This window comes from Cyprinus carpio, chromosome B18, assembly GCF_018340385.1.
Source record: "Cyprinus carpio isolate SPL01 chromosome B18, ASM1834038v1, whole genome shotgun sequence".
In the NCBI taxonomy this organism is placed as follows: Eukaryota; Metazoa; Chordata; class Actinopteri; order Cypriniformes; family Cyprinidae; genus Cyprinus; species Cyprinus carpio.
In genome coordinates, this window is record NC_056614.1 from 6,698,986 (window position 1) to 6,720,931 (window position 21,946).

The 21,946-nt window shown below is 34.8% G+C and overlaps 1 protein-coding gene across 1 annotated transcript in view; it reads left to right on the plus strand.

Annotated features, from left to right (window-relative positions):
• Positions 1 to 330: 330 nt before the first annotated feature.
• vaspb (vasodilator stimulated phosphoprotein b) overlaps positions 331 to 21,946 on the plus strand; it is a 41,055-nt gene continuing 19,439 nt past the window's right edge. Inside the window, 1 exon segment of the mRNA XM_042743650.1 lies at positions 331 to 829. Coding sequence (XP_042599584.1) covers positions 825 to 829 — 5 coding nt within the window. The 5' untranslated portion in view covers positions 331 to 824.

Genomic DNA, 21,946 nt, shown 5'->3' on the forward strand with positions numbered 1-21,946 from the left:
ATAAACACTTAAATATTCAGTATTCGCGGATTTAGATACATTAAAACGTATTACCTACTATGGAATAGACTAAAACTTTATGGAATTAGGTACTTTTGAAAAACAACACACTCTTGATATAGCTAGGCTACAATAAAGATTTCACGTGGACATTGTAAGTATATAAACGGGCTATACATAAAACAAATATGTAATGTACAGAACACATATAAAGATGGGAGATTATATTAAAAACTTTTCAGTCAGAATTATAACTCGTCGAGTCATTCCCATCAGCAGAGATTCATTTGTAAGTGGAATTATGGAGCTCTGCCGCTAGGGAGTGGATGAGTACATTTCTCTGCCTGTTTTTCAGCTCGGGAGGGGGAGACAGACAGGAATGAAAGCTTTTCCTCAGAGTTGAGGAGCAGGTTGGGCTTTCGGTCGCGAATGAACGATAACAGACCGAGCGGCGAACAAGAGGAGATTATCGAAAACCGCTTCCATACTTTACAAACAAACAGCCGCGCGAATGGAGACGAGGGCATGAGGCGGAATATGTGTAGACTTTGCTCGGAGCGAGACATGAGTCTAGGATTCTGATTAGAGTTGACACAAGCCCAGCTCCAGTAGCAACTCTATCCACACTTCACCTCCAACCCCCTCCTTCACTCCTCAACCAGGAAATCATCGTGCTGTGCTGCTTATCCTTCTTCCCACAGATTAAACAAAAACGCCAAACCCCTCCGTGGGTTCATCCATGAGGATCTCGTCGGTTTCTCTAGTGTTTTCGCCTCTGGAAGTTCGGCTTTACGTCTGAAGAGGATCCGCGCTGTCGTCGAACAATGAGGTAAAGCGCGTCAAAGCGCATTTGTTGCAGTCGCTTTTGTGTGGACTTAGTTCAGCGCGCTACAATGTAACACTGATAATGACTGAGGCCGCATGTGTGAGTTCGGTCTGTAACTCTCTTTCTGCTCTGTTACTCGCTCCTGTTGGAGGTGGGTCATCGCAGGAGCAAGTGTGTCCTTTCTGAGTGTTTACACAGTCCAGTTCGTTCGGTTTCTCTGGCTTTGACAGCCAGAGTAGCTCTGCTAGCTGCTGAATGAAGCTGCTTTGAACATTTTGCACTGATTTTCCATGGAATACTTTGAATGACTTTAAATTAAACGAACCATGCCACCAAAATGGGTGTCTGGAGAAGGTGATTTTTAGGCATTCTCTCAAACGAATGATGTCTTTAAATTGTTAATACATATATTTTTTACCATCTAAAGCTAAATTATTTTAAACAAGTATTTGGGTATACACCTATCCTGTAAAAAAAAATATATATTTTTCCTGTTAATGTTTTAGCAATTACTAGCCTTGTTTTCTAGCTATTTCTAGCACCATGTATTTATTAGAAATAGAATGTAATCCTAAGATTTCTTCAAATATTTTTTTTTTATTGATTTATCGGTTACTGTACAAACTCATAGTGCAGGGTTGAATAAACACAATACTGTATATACTTAAATATTTACGTATTTAATTTATCTGACATTTTTAAAGTTATCTTTTATACAATTTCAAAAGAAATATTGAAAATATTATTTAGCTAGCCTATATATTATTCAAATTACTTTTTTAATTAGGAAAAAAATAAATAAAACGTTTTTGGGGAATATAATGGTGAAATTATTTCAGCAGTATTTAATTTTCCCAGAACTGTGAACTGTTTGAAAGTTTTTTTTTTTTTTTTTTTTTTTTTTTTTTTTTTTTAAATATGGTGCACCTGCATTGTGTAGATGTAATTTTTTTAAATAAAATTAAGAACTTTGTTTTACAAAATACACAATTTAACAAACTAGTATCGAAAACTGTATCCTCAAGCGGTATACACCAAGTTATTTATTGTGCATATTGAAAATGCAGCTGTCAAACGGTAAATTGGCTCTTTGTAACACGTAGCCAGTCCTCTTTTGTGAGCCCTCCCGCTTCTTTCTGTTCTGGGAGTTGGCCGCGGCGCAAATGCACAAATCCTATTGTAAGGAAGGCCTGGCTCATGAATATTAAGCAGGTCACGGGACGTTCACCCAATAGCGAACGTCAGACATTCTTATTAATATGTGTAAGCAAATCCTTTACCATAGTAGGTTTGTTAATTTGGCGGTCAGGGCTGTACCCGGAACTAACCTATATTTGCGCCATACATGGAGCACTAAAGCCTGATAATTCCACATCCTGCTGCTGCCACTTTTCGTTTAGTTTAGTTTAAATTAAACAAATATAAACAACTTTATTTTGCCAGAGGAGTCTGTGGTCAGAAACCACTAGTGAAATGTTTTCGTTTCTAATTCATTATATAATTAAAAACCCTAAATACATTATCACCATAATCATAAAAAAAATCCGCAATTTTAGATTTTTTTTTGTATTTAATTTGTCCACTTTTGCTTTAATAACAGCAAAAGTGGATATATTAAATACTGACAGCAACAAAACCTGATGATTATGTTCTCCAGCATGATGTGAAATGTTTCAGAGTATCTTGTGCTTGAACGGATGCAAGAAAATCTGACCATCTGTACAAAGGAGTTAATGGTCTGTACATAATGTCACAAAATTTGTTTATGTTTGAATAGTGTAGTCGTGTGGAGGTCAGAATCTAAAATATTTATTTTTCATTGAACTTCGTGGTTTTCTATGTTTTATGTGTTCTTAAAACATAGTTTGTTATTTGGTTTGTGTAAAGTTCTGTAAAGTGGACATAGACACTGTTGTGCACAACCATCCAGTTTTGTTTAATGGAAGGGAAGCACCAACACATCTTGAGAATTTAAAACACTCATTTTGCTATGTAAATAACAACTGTAACCTGCGTGACGGGTTTTTGTCAATTCGTCTGTCTCGCACCAAAATAAAAAATACATTTAAATAAGCAGATGCCTTAAAACCTCAGCTACACATTTCCATGCAAATTTTAGTTCAGCGATGTTATCAGGCAACATGGGTTATATGTTGCTGTTGTGACACAGAGGAAACTTGGCACAGGGAGGCCTGCTGGGTCCAAGCAAAGGGTGCCGGGGTTGGTGCTGACCACGCGTACAACCATGAGTTTACTGTGTTGGGTCTGGTTGCATAATAGGTGAAGAATGGGATTTACAAGTTTATTGTCCTGTCATGTTGTGGAATGTCAGTATCAGAATGCACTGGAGTGGTTAGGGCCTTGTTTTGAATTTCACCAGGCCATCCAATGCAACAATCGCCTCTCAAACTGTCTGGGAAACCCAGTATTGAATTCATGAGAACCCAGTGTAAGTCACTGACCCCCAGTCCCCGGTTTAAAATTACAAAGGCAAAGTGTCCTTTTTTTGTTTTTTAAAGTGAAGTATAGCATTTACTAGTGACTTAGAATGGATCAAACAGTGTGCGTGGCCCAAGATGTACTAACTGAACTGAAATTTTCTGGATAAAAAAAAAAAAAAAAAAAAAAACCTTTTAATAACATTAAAGGATGTCTATTTGATTCAAATGAATAAAAACCTGAACAATTAATTAAAATTTTAGCAATAATAGTGCCCTATGAAATGGGTTTCAGAAATTCTGAATTGTCTTTCAGTTTTTCTGGATTCTGTGGTTTGTGATTTGATGAATTTTTTTAATAAAAAATGGTGGTAATTAAATAAATAAATTAAATAAATTAAATTGTAATAATTTTTTTTTTTTTTGGCAAAGTTTTCTTTTTAGATTAGGAAGAAAATTGTGTGATAGTCCTTAAAAAATAATGTTTTAACTTGTTTTTACTTTGAGAAAGACATTCTACTGTACAATAGTATTGTGTTTCTGTCATAATTTCCTTGTGGTTTAATATTCACAGACACTGGTTCATAGGGCCCTAACTATCGCTTTTATGATATTTATACATTAAGTGATGCAGAAACATTGAGTAATGGGAAAATACAATGATCAAAATCAAGAGGAAGAGCCTGTTATTTTAGAGGTTAAGTGTAGTTGTTATGGCGTAAGTTTGGGAGTTTTGTTTGAACAATGAAAGACACATTTTTGAAATGGAATATATATATATAATATATATATATATATATATATATATATATATATATATATATATATATATATATATATATATATATATATAATATAAAAAATACACAGTGGTGTGAAAAAGTGTTGGCCCCTTTCCTGATTTCTTATTTTTTTTGTATGTTTGTTACACTTTAATGTTTCAGACCAAAAGATCCTCAAAAGCTAGACATCATGCCGAGATACAAAGAAATTCAGAAACAAATGAGAAAGAAAGTAATTGAGATCTATCAGTCTGGAAAAGGTTATAAAGCCATTTCTAAAGCTTTGGGACTCCAGCAAACCATAGTGAGAGCCATTATTCACAAATGGCAAAAACATGGAACAGTGGAGAACCTTCCCAGGAGTGTCCGGCTGACCAAAATTACCCCAAGAGCACAGCGGCGACTCATCCAAGAGGTCACAAAAGACCCCACAACAACATCCAAAGAATTGCAGGACTCACTTGCCTCAGTTAAGGTCAGTGTTCATGACTCCACCATAAGAAAGAGACTGGGCAAAAATGGTCTTCATGGCAGAGTTCCGAGACGAAAACCACTGCTGAGCAAAAAGAACATAAAAGCTCGTCTCAGTTTTTCCAGAAAACATCTTGATGATCCCCAAGACTTTAGGGAACTAAAACTCTGTGGACTGACGAGACCAAAGTTGAACTTTCTGGAAGGTGTGTGTCCCATTACGTCTGGCGTAAAAGTAACACAGCATTTCACAAAAGGAACATCATACCTACAGTAAAATATGGTGGTGGTAGTGTGATGGTCTGGGGCTGTTTTGCTGCTTCAGGACCTGGAAGACTTGCGGTGACAAATGGAACCATGAATTCTGCTGTTTACCAAAAAATCCTGAAGGAGAATGTCCGGCAATCTGTTCGTGAACTCAAGCTGAAGCGAACTTAGGTTCTGCAGCAGGACAATGATCCAAAACACACCAGCAAGTCCACCTCTGAATGGCTGAAGTAAAACAAAATGAGTCAAAGTCCTGATCTAAATCCTATTGAGATGCTCTGGCATGACCTTAAAAAGGTGGTTCATGCTCTCAAACCCTCCAGTGTGGCTGAATTACAACAATTCTGCATAGATGAGTGGACCAACATTCCTCCACAGCGCTGTAACAGACTCATTGCAAGTTACTTGATTGCAGTTGTTGCTGCTAAGGGTGGCCCAACCAGTTATTAGTTTTAGGGGACAAACACTTTTTCTGCATGTCTTGTTTACTTATCTTTTTCTAATATTTAAATTTGTTTGATGATCTGAAACATTAAAGTGTGACAAACATGCAAAAAATGAAGAAATCAGGAAGGGGGCCAACACTTTTTCACACCACTGTGAGTGTGTGTGTGTATATATATATATATATATATATATATATATATATATATATATATATATATATATATATATATATATATATATATATACATACATACACACACACACGCTTTTTTTTCGCAGTTGTATTTGGTGCCCCTAGTGGAACCAAAAGGACAAACTTCAACTTGCAAACACAAGCGCACAGGTGGTTCGCATGCAGCTGGCTTTCCACACTTGCTGTGTAATCAGTCCAGTTTGTTCCTGTGTGCATTTCTGTCACTGAGACAAAGCCTGTTGTCCTGGAAGTGCATGTCTGATTAATGGCAGCACTGTGTTATCAGACTGATGACTGTGAGGGACTCGCCCAGCATGTCTTTTTCTAAATGACTTCCACTCAAGTGCTTCTCCAGGCTAAAGGGCTTTAGGGTGGCAATGGTGGCTTTGCGACCCATGCCAGATGCTGCAGTGCGGTCCTTCTGCTGCTGGTATTTAATTTCTCATGATCCTGGGTGGTTTCAGACCATTAGATATCGAAATGATAGAGGAGAACAAAAGCATAAATTAAAATGGGGTTTTCAATGGCTGATAACAATATCTAGAGAGCAGACTGACTGATGGATGATATAATGGAGAGATATATTAGTGAATAACAGATTTTTATGTATAGAAGTTTGGAAATGTAGGACACAGACTGGGCTGATGTGGGAAAAGTGTACAATTCAAGTCACCCTAAACATGAGAATGCTGCTTTATATCAAGCATTCAAATAAAAGCATATAGGCCCAGTTTCACAGACAGAGTTTAGCTTAAGCCAGGACTAGGAATTCGTTAAATTAAGATATTCAAGCAGCTTTTATAAAAATGCCATAGAAATAAACATTACATTAATATTAAATGTGCACCTTGAGACAAAACAGTATGTTAGTGTTTGAATTTTATAAAATGTGCCGCTGATATACTGCGTTATAAATGGTACAGCAGAATCTTTACCAGGTGAGACATGTTTGCCATGCTCTACTTGATTAACACTTTTGACTAGAATATTGGCATATATATTGTTTATCTCTAGAGAACAACAATGTAATATAAGTCATGTTGTCAGCTGTGGGGATGGTCTTCACATTATTGATCAAACAGTATTGAATGAATTGATAAACTCTGAGCAGGTGTTATGCCCTAAGCTCACTGGATGGACTTGTAGCCTGCTACTTCTTGGCAGGTTAATTCATTACCAGTGTGGCTTATGAGAAGGTGCATTTGTTGTTTGTTATGGATACCTCAGCTCAGGGTACAATTTGATTAATGCAAAACCTTAATGCTTAGAAGAACACAGTAATGAACTATAGTGCTGGATAAAATGCAGACAGAGCATTAAGATGAAGGCTGAGATAGAAATGTAAAATGCCAATAGAATATTACATTGCTTCATTATATTGATGAGGGTTGTACAGCAAAACAGATGGATTGTGGATTTTTGGATAAACAACAAGAAATAAACCAGGGATACACCACAATTTTATGGATTCAGTTTTTTGTTTTTGGATGGAAAAAAAGGGGAAAATCTGAAAGTGTTCTGCAAAAATGAAAATTTGCTGAAACTTTACTTACTCTCAGGCCATCCCATGTGTAGATGAGTTTGGATTTGGAGGATTGGAGAAGTTTAGCATTGCATTACTTGCTCACCAGTGGATCCTTTGCAGTGAATGGGTGCCATCAGAATGGGAATCCAAACATCAGAAAAATAATCCACAAATAATCGACTCCAGTCCAATGATTAATGTCTTGTGAAGCGTAAAGCTTTCTGTTTGCAATAAACAAATTAATCATTCAGTTCAAATCATTGCTTCTGGCTAAATTATCCATTACTCTTTAAATATTGCTTTCTTCAATTAAGAAGTTGTCTTGTCTGAGTCAGGACAGAAATATACATAGATCAAGCACAGTTATTTTAAGCATAAACAGTTCTTAACAAATATGTTGGTAGATTTTGATGTGATAGGACGACAGGGCATGTCCTTTTTCACTAGAGGAAGCATTACTAAGTATTATGGACTGGTACAGAGGATCCATTGGTGAGCAAGCAATGTAATGCTAAATTCCATCGATGAAGAAACAAGCTCATCTATATATGGGATGGCCTGAGGGTAAGTACATTTTCAAGAAATGTTCATATTTGGGTGAACTATTCCTTTAATGGAGAAAAACCAGTTTAATTGGTAAACTCCAGCTGATGAGGGAGGAATTGCAGACATAAATGACCTCACGTTTAAAGTTGTTATCTCCTCACAGCTATGGCTTGTGGGAAGGGGTTAGCTTGAGGTCAAATACTGCATATCATTTGGTCTTCATCAACCCTAAGTGGTCATCACTGAATGTAAATCTTTGTTGAAGTACATTTACAGGAAATAGTCACTGCCAAGAAAGATCATTAAAGGGGTAATGGACTTTAGGATAAGCAAAAAGACATACACCACGATGATGTTGAATGCTAGATTCTGGTTAACTGACAGACTGACTTAAGCTGAATAATGACACATTTGTCTTCCCTAGAACAGTTTTTATAGCTGAAATTTAAATAGTTTCATAATGATGACCCTTAACACTGTTATTTTGCTTGATTCTTACTGGGATGCTGCTAAGACACAATCTGTTTTGTATAAAGCACTATATAAATAGATGTGCCCTTGCCTGACAGACATTCAGAGATGTTGCTTACTTCATAGTTGCAGTTGTAGATAGTTGAAAAATAGTTCTGAACTGCACTACAAACCTTAACCACATTAGAGTTTCATATCACTTTGCCAAATTAAGATCCTTACATCCTCCCGCAGAAGAACCTGAAGACATTATTCAAGCAAACATTTAAAAAACAACATGACAGTGTGTTTCTGCCACTGAATAAAAAATTAAAAATTTTATCTCACAATTCTGAATTTTTTTCTCAGAATTGTGTGATGAAAACTTGCAGTTTCTTGCAATTGTTAGTTTGTTCCACAATTTTGATTTCTTTTCTTGAAATTGAAAGGTATAAACCTGCAATTGCAACAATTTTTTTCTCAGAATTGCAATTTTATATCACACAATTCTGACTTGCAAGTTTATATCACGCATAGGGATGCACGATTTACTACACAGCGCCTTTGTTTACTGACAAGCTGCGCAAAACCACGATCATATTTTGCGCAGCTTGTCAGTGAACAACGGCTCTGTGTAGTAAACGCTGCTCTATGTGAAAGCACGCACGTGTAGAGATTTACCACTGATTACAGAACCGTAATCTCATAATTACTGATGAGATGCCCATTAAATATTGTGCTGATATTTATCGTGCATCCCTAATCACGCAATTCTGAAAAATTCTGATTTGTGAGATGTATACTTATAATTTGCAAAGAAAAAAGTCTGATTTGTGTTATAAAAAAACACAATTTCTCTTTATTTTCTCTTTTTTATCCAGGGCAGAAACAGGCTTCCATACATGACAATTTTTATATTTATATGAAATTAGTAAAGAAACCAGTTTCTGTTTCTTACGTTCTCAGAAACTTGCACACGATTAGTTTCTCCACTGAAAATCTACATCAGATTTCTCAGTAGTGAGGTAACTTGCTATTTTTGAAGTCGTTGCTAACTCAAATATCTTTGCTGTTTGTAGAGACTCTATTGCCCAATCCTGCTGAGAGCATAATGCAGTGTGCATTAATTCTCAATAATTCAATGGACTGTCATTAATTATTCTGTGTGTAGAAGACATCCAATCCTACACCACTTGTGTATCATCATACAGTCTTAGGTTATGACTGAGTCTGAGACCAAAAAAGGCTGTTTGATTTCAAGTGTTGTTCGTCATGAACCAGACTCGCTTGTGTAATTACAGCCTTTCTTGCCTCAACATGTCCTGATTCTCTTTGGTATTTTTTTTTTTTTTTTTGGTGCTGGCCCATCGTAAATCTTTGGAATTGCAGCCCTTATGCTAGCCATGAATCACCCATAGGCATTGAAAGCTCAAATGCGTATTGATCTAACTGAGCTTTTATGTATTCAAATGGCTTAAAATATATGAAGGATAACTGCCTTAAATAAAACAAAGCCATTACAGTCTTGCATGCAGTGCTGTACTTTGACATACAGATCTCATTGCTAATAGCAAATCACAGCATGTTTAGAAAAAAAATCTGAAAAATTAAGACGGCATAATGGGTTTCTCTTTACTGTAAAGCAGCTTGTAACAACTGAGTTAATTATATACTCATGTTCTGAAGGGTAAAAGATCCCATTCCTTTCCTCCCCAGAGGAATTGATTTTAGCAGTAACATTAATGAAGCCATTTAAGAGGGATCTAGATTTAGGTTATTCAACACAGATATATGCTTCTATAGAACCCATAAATTGAGCTTTAATTTATTAAAATACATTTCTTGGAAATGGGAATTTTAGCAAAATAGTAGTGAACGAATTCTCCTTGTGATCTTAAACAACATATGGATCTATATCTAGTTGTATATTTGTGTTTTTACACTACTACTATACTACTAATACTAATAATTTATTAAAATGATAATAAAATTGTTTTATGTCTTACCATCATTTCTGTTTTGATACTGTTATTTAAGTCCTGTGCTGTTTTGGTTTTGTTGGTTGGTTGGTTTTGTTTATGGTACTTTAGTACTTTTAAGGTTCTAACCCTTTGTTTATGTTATTTTTTTTTAATCCCTATGAAAAAAAATATTTCTGTAACTAAGGTTTTTTTTGCACTGCACTTCACTTTTATAGCAACAGTGGAGAATCTGTTTTGGATTTGTGCAATTGTGGAAATCCTTGAAAGACTTCCACATTTGCACCACTGATGTAATAATAATATTACTTAAAATCTCAATTCTCTTTCTGCATTCAAATTCAAATGTAATATGATGTCTCAGAGATCTATTTAACATGTTAGATCAGTAGTGGGGGTCGCCGTGCACCCTGCGGGCGGCATATGTATTTGCTCGCTGTCTTTGGCCTCTGTTCTGTTAGGAGCCTGCACTGTAAAAAATGACCGTGAAATTTACAGAAAAACTATGTAAAATCCATACAGAAAAGTGTTGTAAACCCCAAAACATATTTTTTTTGTTTAATTCACAGTGGAATTTTGTAAACTATTAAACATAATATTTTGTTATATTTACAATAACAATATGTGATTGTAATCAAAATTATTTGTTAAAATGACAAATTATTGGTATCAAAAACAGAGAAATACTGTAATACTCATAACAAAACAATTTTGTTACTTTGACATGGAAATATTGTAAAAAAACTAAAGTTTTAGTCTGTTGTTTTTAAAAATACAAATAAAGTATGTATGTCACTTTACAAGTTTATGCTGTAGACTAATTTTAGCATGATTGATGAAACGATGCAAATTGAGGTAATACATTTTTTTCCACAAAAAAATAAAAATAATTGTGAACCTGAGAGGTTGCCCATCTATATATAAAAATATGGCTACAATTATAATAATATTGTTTTTATAATTTAGGCTATTTGTTTGTAGCAAATTGTACACTGTAAAAAATAAGTGTCATTTTAACTGTACAATTTTGTAAAAACGCTACAAAAAAAAAGTGTTAATAGGTTAACAGTAAGTTCCTGTACTATATACAGGAAAAAACTGTAAAAGATCTAACCAGACATTTCATGTAATTTTACAGTAAAATGCTGTTAATTTTACAGTTTTTAGAAATAAAAAAAGAACAAATCAATGTATAATTTACAGTCAAAACCTGTAAACTGATATTCCCAGAATTCCCTGTGTGACGCTCCACATTTGAAAGTATTTTGTTTAAATAATCATGTTTTTTAATAGTTTTTTGTTATCAGTTGTACATTTGGGCTTTATGTTACATCTTCTGCTGTTTAATGAAAGTTTATTGAATTGTTTAAGTATCGTGTGTCACCATGATGGTGTTTTGTGTTTGCATGAATGACTTTGTGCACCTTCTATATATTAATATAAACTTCTGCTTGTGGCGAAGCTACTTGTGATGAACTTCGATTCTTCATGTGGCTTTCTCTTTTACCACCTGCATTATTATGGTGGTTGTCAGTATTGTTAAAGGTACAAAACAGATTTTAATAGCAGTGTGCGTTGTTGAATTTACTGGTTTACATTCAAATTTTCTTGTTTGTAAATAACAGTTTTATACTGTAAAATTTACAGTTTTTGGCCGTAATTGTGTTTACAGTTTTTCAGTATTTTTTACAAAAGTATTCTGGCAACCACAGCTGCCAAAATTATTTTGTAAAAACTACAGACTTTTTTTTACAGTGTACTGTAAAATTTACAGTTTTTGGCCGTAATTGTGTTTACAGTTTTTCTGTATTTTTTACAAAAGTATTCTGGCAACCACAGCTGCCAAAATTATTTTGTAAAAACTACAGACTTTTTTTTACAGTGTGGCGCTGGGCCAGAGTCACACCGCTTAGCTTGGCCTCCTTACAAAGCCTCTGTCACGCCCTCGCCACTTGCTGATTGGTTCATTATCCAGCTCGATTGCTTTTGAATGGCTGGTGAAACAGCCCTTAGACAAGATTAGGTGCTTGAATTGTCACAAATTGCTTACAGAATCCTATGGCGTTAAAGGCTGGCAATATCCATCAGTTTCATCCTTTGTTAAATGTTTGTGGGTGTTCAAGTCAAAATAACTACATTACTCATTTTTGTGTCATGTGAATTGACTGTATTCTACAATCACCCTGTTTATCAGGACTGAATTCTCTTTGAACAAAATAATTTGCTGACTTTGAAAGATATTCTACTAAATAATTTAAATGTGACCCTTGACCACAAAACCAGATTTAAGTGTCAGATTTATACATCATCAGGTTAGTCAAACATTTATTAAACACACAAAAATGGGCATGCGAACTTTGTCAGTAGTTCCATTTTCTACAGAAATCGCACACCATCTTTCTAAACTTGTAATGAGAAGTGCTTATAAACTTGCTGTTATCAGCCAAAAGGGAAGCTTTAAGGGCTTCCTCATAGTGGTTTTGAGGATCACAATAAATATTAGTATAATAATAATAATAATAATAATAATAACAACAATCATAATAAAAATATAAATTATATAAAACTATATACAGTGTTAAAATTATTAGAACACTAGTATTTTCACTATTTTTTTTTTCACTGGATTATTACAATTAATGACAAAATGAATGTTTGGAAATGTAAACTGATATTTCCTTCTGACACACTACATCAAAAGATAGCAATAACTGACTTGGAACAATATTTTAGCTGGTGAAAATATACTAGTTTTCTAATAATTTTTGCCACCACTGTACATCATAAAATTATGAATATTACTGATTCTTTTAAATTCTTTTTTTCTGCATTTGGCCAATCATACAATATTATTGGCAAATGACGATGAACTTCAAATGGCCAAATATAAGGCTTTTAATCAGACAAGTACAATACTAAACAGTCAGAGAAGATCGATATGTTTGAGAAAAGAAATAGAATTGAACTAATTTGTGGCATTTATATGATCAAGCATCATTGTTTGATTTTTGTGAAATTAAATTCAAATGCATGTAAACCAAACCCCTCATGTTAAGGAAATGTGTTGCTCTGGGACTAACAAAAAAACGTTAGAGCCAGATTTACATAGAGACATCCAGGAAACCAACCGGCTCCTAATCTATTGAACAGCTGAACATAAAAGCTGATGTCTCATGGTGCCAACAAAGCTCCTGTTTAAAATAGGGGTGCTCCTATCAGGATTTTTGAGGCCGATCACCGATCGCCGATCACAGAAAGCAGTATCTGCCGATATGATCACTGATACCGATCTTTTTAAAGCCTTCTTTTTACCATGTAGAATTATTTATAGTGATAATCCAATCAAGATTTTTAGACATTTATTCAGGGCCTGAATTTCATTTCTGAAAATTAATTCCTCTCTTAGGTGACTCTTGTGAGAGGATTTTTTTTTTTTTTTTTTTTTCGTGGAGGGGGACTTTTTTTCAAAAATATATATTTATCTCAGCTATATGTTTGATCATGCACTGTATTTTTGTTTTAACAATCATGTTAAATGATTGTGCAATTACTTGCATGTTAGTTGAGTTTGTGGCCTTTTTTGTTGTTTACATGTTGTTTATACCTGCATAAAATTTATTAAAATAGATATTTAAAGTACATAAAGTACAATTTGATTTCAGAATGCACCTATATTTTTTTTGCATTTTGTGTTTTTCAGTTGAATAAAAGACAGTTTTTTTTCCCCTATATTTTTCACCACTGAGGATTTCTTTAAAAAATTTTAAAAATCTTGTCTCGTCTTGTTCTCATTCTCATGAACACAGTCTTGTGTCTCGTCTCGTGGGATAAGTGTCTCATCACACCCCTACTTTTTACTGTTGCATTTACTTTTAGATTTATATATTAAGTTGCCTAAGCAAAACATTTAAACTATTTTTCTTACGTTATCCCAAACATTCTAAATTAAAACGTACCACTGGCAGAAACAGTCTGCTCTACTGCCTTTACTTTTGCATTTCAGTCTTTATTACTAACAATCCTGCGGTTCATAAAGAACTTTAAGAACTTTACAATTATTGCCTTGTTTATCTAAAAGTGCTCTTTTCCTTTAAAACTAGCCAAAAAACCATAGCCTATGCGTTGGTTGTGAAACACAGTAGACTTTAATTATATGCATTTATGGTGTAATTACAAAATTTTTGTGTCAATGCATGTTCATATTTACTGCAAACATAGCACTGTTACTTTAATTGTTACTTTCAGCGCGTGCAGCGCGGCAGAAAATTAATTCGGTGCAGAAACTATCTCTGCACTGCTCCTAAACACTGCCAAACCGCAACCGTGTGTGCATTGTGAACGCTTTAATCCGTTAACATGAGCGCAGAAAAATACGCACTACATATACACCGCAAATGGAGTAATGTGAATCTGGCATTATGTGTGTGAGCTGCAAGTGTGCATGAAAGAACGGTCTCCAGGAAAGCATGTGAGCGTTGAATGGTTTAAACACTGGCAAGAATTAGAAAAGAAAAAATGCTATTTATAAACTTTAGTGACGATGCGACACTGCCTCGATAGTGGAAGTGACAATTGTCAACTGTGCACGTGCAGCTCACTTATAGTGCAGAAGCGATGTGATTTGAAGCCATTTGCATTTTGAGAGAGAAAGAGAGTGTGCGGTAATTCATTCACGCTGTTTGTGAAATTATGTCTCAGAAACTTTTTCAAGTTACTTTATCAGTTATTTAATGAATAAATATGAATTGTACCTCACCTAAAGCATTCTAATTATTTCACCCATGCTGGACAGAGACTGAGACGGTGCTGCTGCATGTCACGCCAAACCTCTCACGGCAGGCGCGTCGTCAGCTTGAGATCGGTTTTATGAAATCGGCCTTTTTAGAGACCGCCGATCAATCATCCCAAAGTGATTGTGATCAGTAGCCGATCAATCGGACCCCCCCAATTTAAAACAGTGAAATTTATTCCCTGGGGGTCTGATGTGGCTTGTGTCGATTCGTTCTTTAACAGCAGGAAGTTGTTGTAGGCCCCAAGCGGTTTTTCACGCATAACAGTAACCTTTAAACGGTGACGTATTCTGTTTTACCGATCATAGTACACTTATTTGTTTGAAGACTGTTTCTTTCAGCATATGTGTCCAGATAACACAACACTGAGACCCATGTGCACAGGCGGTGATGTCATAACGACCAGCTGTTCTGCAGAGAACAACTGTTTTAAACACACTCTGTATATTGAGAGAGAGACAGACTGAGTGTAATGGGGTTTAATGGACCTGGTGGTAAAGGAGTCCATGATTTAGTCTTTATTAGCACAGATCTCATGTCTCTGAGTATGTCTAGACAGATATAAAGAAATTTAATAGCACTGTACTGACAAGTACAAAAATCACTTCCATAGACAGGGCTCCCCTGGATATGGAAACATAGCCATCATATTTTAAATGTTAAAATGGTCATTTCCAGGTCTAGACAAGTCCATTTGGACTCACTGGATGATAAAATGGTTTGAAAAAAACACAAATAATAAGTATGTACTACTACTACAAAAAAAGAGAACATTCTGTCATTATTTCCTCACCATCATGTTCTTCCAAACCTGTATGAATTTCTTTCCTCTGCTAAACACAAAAGAAGATATTTTGAAGAATGTCGGTAACCAAACATTTTCTGGTACCCATGGACTTCCATAGTGTTTTTTTTAATAGTATGGATGTCATTATCAGTTATTTTCTAAATACTTATTATTGTTATTTTACATGTTAAGGTTTTGAAACTTAAGATTTTTCAAAGTTGTAAATAAACCAAAGATTGTTGGAGTTTGTTTTACCAGAAAATACTATTTCAGTCTTTTTTCAAAATTTCTTTTTTTTTTTTTTCAGTGTAATACTTCCTACTAATCTGGGCTGCATTCCTCAAAAGCATCGTAAGCCTAAGTAGATCATAGCTTCACTGCTGACAGTGGTTCTATGATCAACTTAGGCTTACGATGCTTTTGGGAAACGCAGCCATGAGTAGCAGTAGCACATTGCAAAAGCAAAGCCATTGGTTTTCCTTATTTTAGCTATTTCAGGTATTTTGTAAAAGCTGTAGTTATTGACTTCCACAGCAGATACTGCTTTATCGTATTTTCCCTATAGTTTGCCTCTTAGTCAAATGAGAATGAATACAATACAAGTGTTCTTGTTTGAGGTTGCTGTTGGTTTCTGAGGTTAAGTGCGGCAGTCATATGGACAGCCTGAGATAAATTGTTCTGGTGTCCTGAGATGTCTGGTGTCTGACCCCAGCGTTGGCCATGACGATTCATCCCCAACAAATCTCCAGTAATGAATCGCATTTACTGCATTATTAACTCCAGGAATTTCATATTAAATTTGTCTTTCTGGTTCTTTAACTCCGTACACTTGATATTAACTGCAAGTGCCCCTGGAGTTTTACTGATGAGCGTGTTAGGACAACAGGGAGCGGAATGATTGGCTGCCTCTTCTTGACTTCCCCTTCCCTGTGAAGGGGGGCTCTCCCAGGAAAAATATCTGTCAGGGGGAGATAGGCTTCAACCTGTAAAAGGAATTGAGACCAAAAACCTACTGCCGTGTTTGATCGGCCAAATATATCCATGTGGAGTGCTAGCCAGGGACGTGAAGGAGGAGAAATGTGTTTGTTCTGTTGCTGCTTCAAAGAGCTTTCGCTGAATGTTGAGGAAGCAGTGTCTTAAAGGGCTAGATCCCTCAGCAGTGAAAATTGTCATCTGTTGCACAGCCTAAAATCACTTCAAACCTGTATGATGTTCTTTCTTCTGTGGAACACAAAAGGGATATTTTTCAGGAATGTCCTGGCTTTTGTTTTCCATACAGTGGAAGTGAATAATGTTTGATGTTCAAATCAAAGTTGATCAATACCACATCTAATGGTTCAAGATTGAATTTGATGAAAAATGTTAACTCGAAATGTAATTAAAAAGTCAAATTGAGCTACTTTAATGATGCTTGTTTTGTCTGTTTTATTATGGAGTTTGACAGCCCATTCACTTTCATTATATAAAAATACAATAGTAATAGAAAGCTTGTTAGCCTTTAAAGGTATATAGTTCAACTAGAAATATAAATTCTGACATGATTATCTCACCCTTGTTAAAAATTGGTATGACTTTTTTCTTGAAGATATATGGAAGAACATGGATTCCAAACAATGCTGGACCCCAGTTAGCTTCAATATATAGACATAAAACACTTTTTTAAAGATGTGTTCCACAGAAGAAAGTAAATCAAACAGGATTGGAATGATGGCAAAATTGTCCTTTTAAAGACTTTTGCATACATTTTTGCTGTTGATATCTTAGTCCAAGACATCATCTTCGACACAGATCACAATCAAATGACATTGTGTATTTTACTTAAGCAAAATTACCCAAGAATGAATGTCTGGAAAAACCTAACCCAACCAAATGCTTATCTGTGGAAAAAGTGCTTGTGGGCTTTCTTGGATGAACTGCTCTCTTCAAGTCCTTCCCCAACATTTCTGTTGGATTCAGATAAGGACTTTTATTAGGCCTTTCCAAAACATGACATTTTTCTATTTTAACCACCTTCAAGACTTTCCCATTATTTCCAACTAAATGCAGTGATTTGCTCCTTGCTTTCCTGCCATGGAATGCTGAACACTAACCTTAGCCAATGCTGGAAAGGCCTATAGACTCTTAGATGTTACTGTGGAGTTCTTTGCTCTTGGAGTGTTTTTTTTTTGGATGACCAATCCTAAAAAGAGTAACAGTTATGTTGAATATTTTCCATTCGTAGACTATGGACCTCATCAAAAGTTTTCCGGAGGTCCTCAGAAGTGTCTTTGGCAACTCTTGCTCTGTTTACCCTTGTTATTAAGATGCGTTTCCATCAATCCAATCTCAAGTGAATAATGCTATAATACAGACATAAACAGGGTCTAAAACCTTTTGAGCTTGTCCACTGTTGACCACATCGAAAATGGGAAGTGTTGTGAGAAAGCACACAAAAACAAGTGATCCAAACTTCACTGTTATATCAAAACACACAGTTTATGGTTGAAATTAATTTGTACAATTTTCCTTCAATGGATAAAAAAGCCACTTGGAATTGTGCTTGGGATTGTTTTGCTTTGATGAGACTGTTTTTTCACAGAGGAGAAAGGTAAAATGAACTGTTAAGGTGACTCTTGCATGATTCAGTGCTTCTTGCAGAGACTCTAAAAGCTGTAGCCTACAGCACTTCGAAAAACAAGCTGAGACTTGAGAGAAGAGACAAAGAGAAAAGTTACCGTAACTAGAGCAAAGCAAGTAAGCGCTTTAGCTTTGACTCGCCAAACAAGCTACTAGTTTTTTAGTGAGGATTAGTCCTTAAAATGAAGTCTTATCCTTATTCTTAATGTCAAAAACTTCCTTGTTACTTTTTTCTTTTTTTAAACCATAGTAATACTATGTTCATTTGGATGTCTACCATGCAATTATAGAACTATCTTGTAAATACCATGGCTCTCATATGAGAATCATTCTGTGCCATTGTAGTTTAGTTGTCTTGCTCAACAATGATAGTTTTTCCAGTACTGAGCTTGAACCATTGACCTTTGTATTTTCCAGTCTTAAAGCACTAAGCCCCAAGAAGTGATTAAGAAACGTTTATTTCGCGGCTGAATAATGCTGCTCAGTCTATTACTTAATATGGAAATGTGGTTAATGAAAAACATAGTGGTTGTAATGTTACACTGTAAATGTTGGACATCTGTGTGCCATAGCAGTATAGCAAAGTTACAGATTCTCTCGAAATAACATTGACAGGTAGAGAGGAAAATAAAATGTTTGGATTAAAAAAACAAAACAAGGAATTTTGGCATGGTAGGTGCATATGTGGTGTGTAAGATTTGTTTTTATGTAATTTCCAGTAGCCTGTCATTTCAACATTATAGCTTCTCAGAACACATTAGAAATCACTTACATGAGTTGAAAAGCAGATCTAGAATTACACTCATGGAAATATGCTTTTTTTCTCCAGGTCTAATTATAATTGACCACAACTATCCAAAACTTTGTGTATTTGGAAAGGACAGCAGGGATGGGTCATGAAAACACATTATTATTTTTTATTTTTTTTTCATTGAACTTGAATTGATATTTCACACCAATCAAAATTTAGTTTTGATTTAGTTTATCCTCTTCATCCTTGAGTACTTGGCTGAAATGTATTTATGATATATTTAGCTTTATTTGTGAATAAAATGAACCAACATTGTTAATACTGAATGCTTTTAGAAGTCTTTTTCTTTGGCCATCAGTATCTCTGAAGACTTTGGCAGTTGGTCATTTTCACACCTCCTCCTATAAATGACATATAACCAAAAGCTAAAACAGTTTTAGCCCAGCTGTTAATTCTATTTATACCATTCAATAATTGCTTAACCAGAGAACCTGTTGAGTGTGAGCACTGAGCATTTATTGAAATTTACTTAAAACCCATACAGAGTTAAAACTGTGTAAGCAGGACTTGACAGCTGATCTAAACAGTTATAAAGCATGACACATTCTGCTGAGAGAAAGACCCTTCAAGTCCCACCAGTCCCATGAGTTCACATTCTTTTCTTCCTTTGTCCAAACACTCATCTGCTAGTCTGCGTATCTTACCCTCAGTGAGTCATTTGTAATTACACTGTGACCATTCAGCCCTTAACTTCCCCCCTTTAAGGCGTTGTTGAGCTTGAGAACCAGGTGAACAGAGGGGAACAGAACATATTTGAGACATTAAAGAAGAGATGAAGGAGAGAGAGAGAGAGTTTCAGACAGATTAGTGGGCTTGACTCTACTTGTTAGTGTTCAAGGGCAGCTGTCTGCACAGCCTTATACAGACATTTCTTCAGCCATGCTCTGCAGTTTCCTGTTAACTCCTTCATTCCTAGGAAACTTGCAATTTGTGGTTCTATAGTAGTTGTATATATTTAAAGTAGAGACGGTCTGTTATGTTGTTAAATTGCAGATAATTTTTAGAGAGCTGTGCACTTAAACTTTGCACAAAGTTGGTTACTGAAAGCAAAACTAAAACTTAAACTAAAAAATATAGTGATTTGTCACTATGAGTGTATATAGAGCGTATGATTGCCATGGGACTGTTTCCTAGACTAAATCCAGCTTGTTTTTAAGTTATTTTAACCAATAAAAACGTCCATAAAGGAACGGCAAAATTGGCAATTAAAACAGACAGAAACAATTAAACATCCAATATTGTTTGAATACATTTTCTTTTTATTTTATTATTTTTTTATTATAATCTTTTTTTTTTTATCTCCCAGAATTGAATTTTTATTATTTCTGCCTATTATAAGATTTTAATTGATATGATGTGGCATGGATTTAAATCTGTCATCAACTCAAACTTATAAAATAAAAATATAACTAAGTGTCTTTGTGAGAATTTATGCAAAATAAATGTATATACATTTTTTTTAATAAATGTAAAAAAATATTTATAAAAGCCCTCATAGGGACAAGTGTTGCAAATAAGCTTCAGCTACAAGCACTATGATTCATGCATGGGATGACTGTTATTCCAGTTTCATCTATGTTTATTTTATCTGTGCCTACCAAAAAAATGTTTATTTTATCTGTAAATTATTGTGTGAAGCATACAATGTAAAACCTACATTTCTGTATGCCCATTTTGCATTGGGTCAGAGGGAATAGTGCTGTTCATGTTGGGAATATATTAGATCTGTTTTATATGTATGAATTTAGTTACTGTCATGACGGCTTCATACAGTGTGCATTTGCTTGTTATCTGTCCATGAAGGCAATTGTTTATGTACAGTATGTGTGTGTGCGTGCCTTTCTCTTCATTAATAATTCACTGCACACACTCAGTTTCGTCCCTAGTTCCAGCTCGGTCTTCCCACATTAAAAATGTATTTATTTCTCATAACTGTATGGCTGAGTCTAAGCCAAGCTCATCCTGATCTCCCTCCTCCTTCACTTATCCTCTGTTCTTTCTGTGATTGCTGTTATCCCATCTTTCCTTCCATCTGGTTAACCTAAGCTCCCCTCCAATAGCAATCAACATCTGGGCACGAGGACTGTGTGTCTGTGTGTGTGTGTGTGTGTGTGCCAAAACCACTCTGCAGGCCATAGATTCAGTCCTTATTCGGCATTTCTTGGAGCAGGAAGTGGGCTGTGGCCTCTGATTGTGATGTCACAAGAAGAGGAGATTGTATCACAGTTTGCAAAACATGAGGGAGAAAAAATAAGGAAAATTTTTAAATATAAGTGACTTTGGTCACTTATGTCACAGGCCTTTTTATTTTATTTTTATATTTATAATACTGTTTATTTTTATGAATGCCTTTTGTGATTTGAAAATCCATTTTAAATATATTTAGCCATTTAAAATGTATGAAAATATAAATAAATACATTTTAATATTTGAAGCATTTCATATATATATATATATATATTATATATATATATATATATATATATATATATATATATATATATATATATATATATATATATATTTATTTATTTATTTATTTATTTATTTTATTTATTTATTTTATTTATTTTTTATTAATAACTGTCCCTCTATTGTAGTGTCATTTCCCTTTCGACAAACTGTTTTGCCCTGATAAGCTTTTATCAAATGTTAATGTAGCTGGCTACCATTTCAAGCCCATGAAAACAAAGAAAACGTGTAAACAGAATAATTCTATTGTGTCATTTCCATTGGAGCTGTATTTTTTGTCAAATTATGCTGTGATAATTGTTCCAAAAATCTTAAAAAAATTAATTTCCACCACAAAATGCTATTAAAACCAACATATAATTTGAGATGATGAAAATAAAATTACAATGACAAATTACTGTTGTGATGTGTTACTGTATGTCCACTGTTGTTAGAAGACAAGTTAAATAAGCTAATGAGAGCTTGAAAAGTCTATTAGGTTTATTCTCTGTTCACAGGACCAAAAGTGTCTGTAGTTTATGGAACCGTTATAAACGTCGTCTTTCT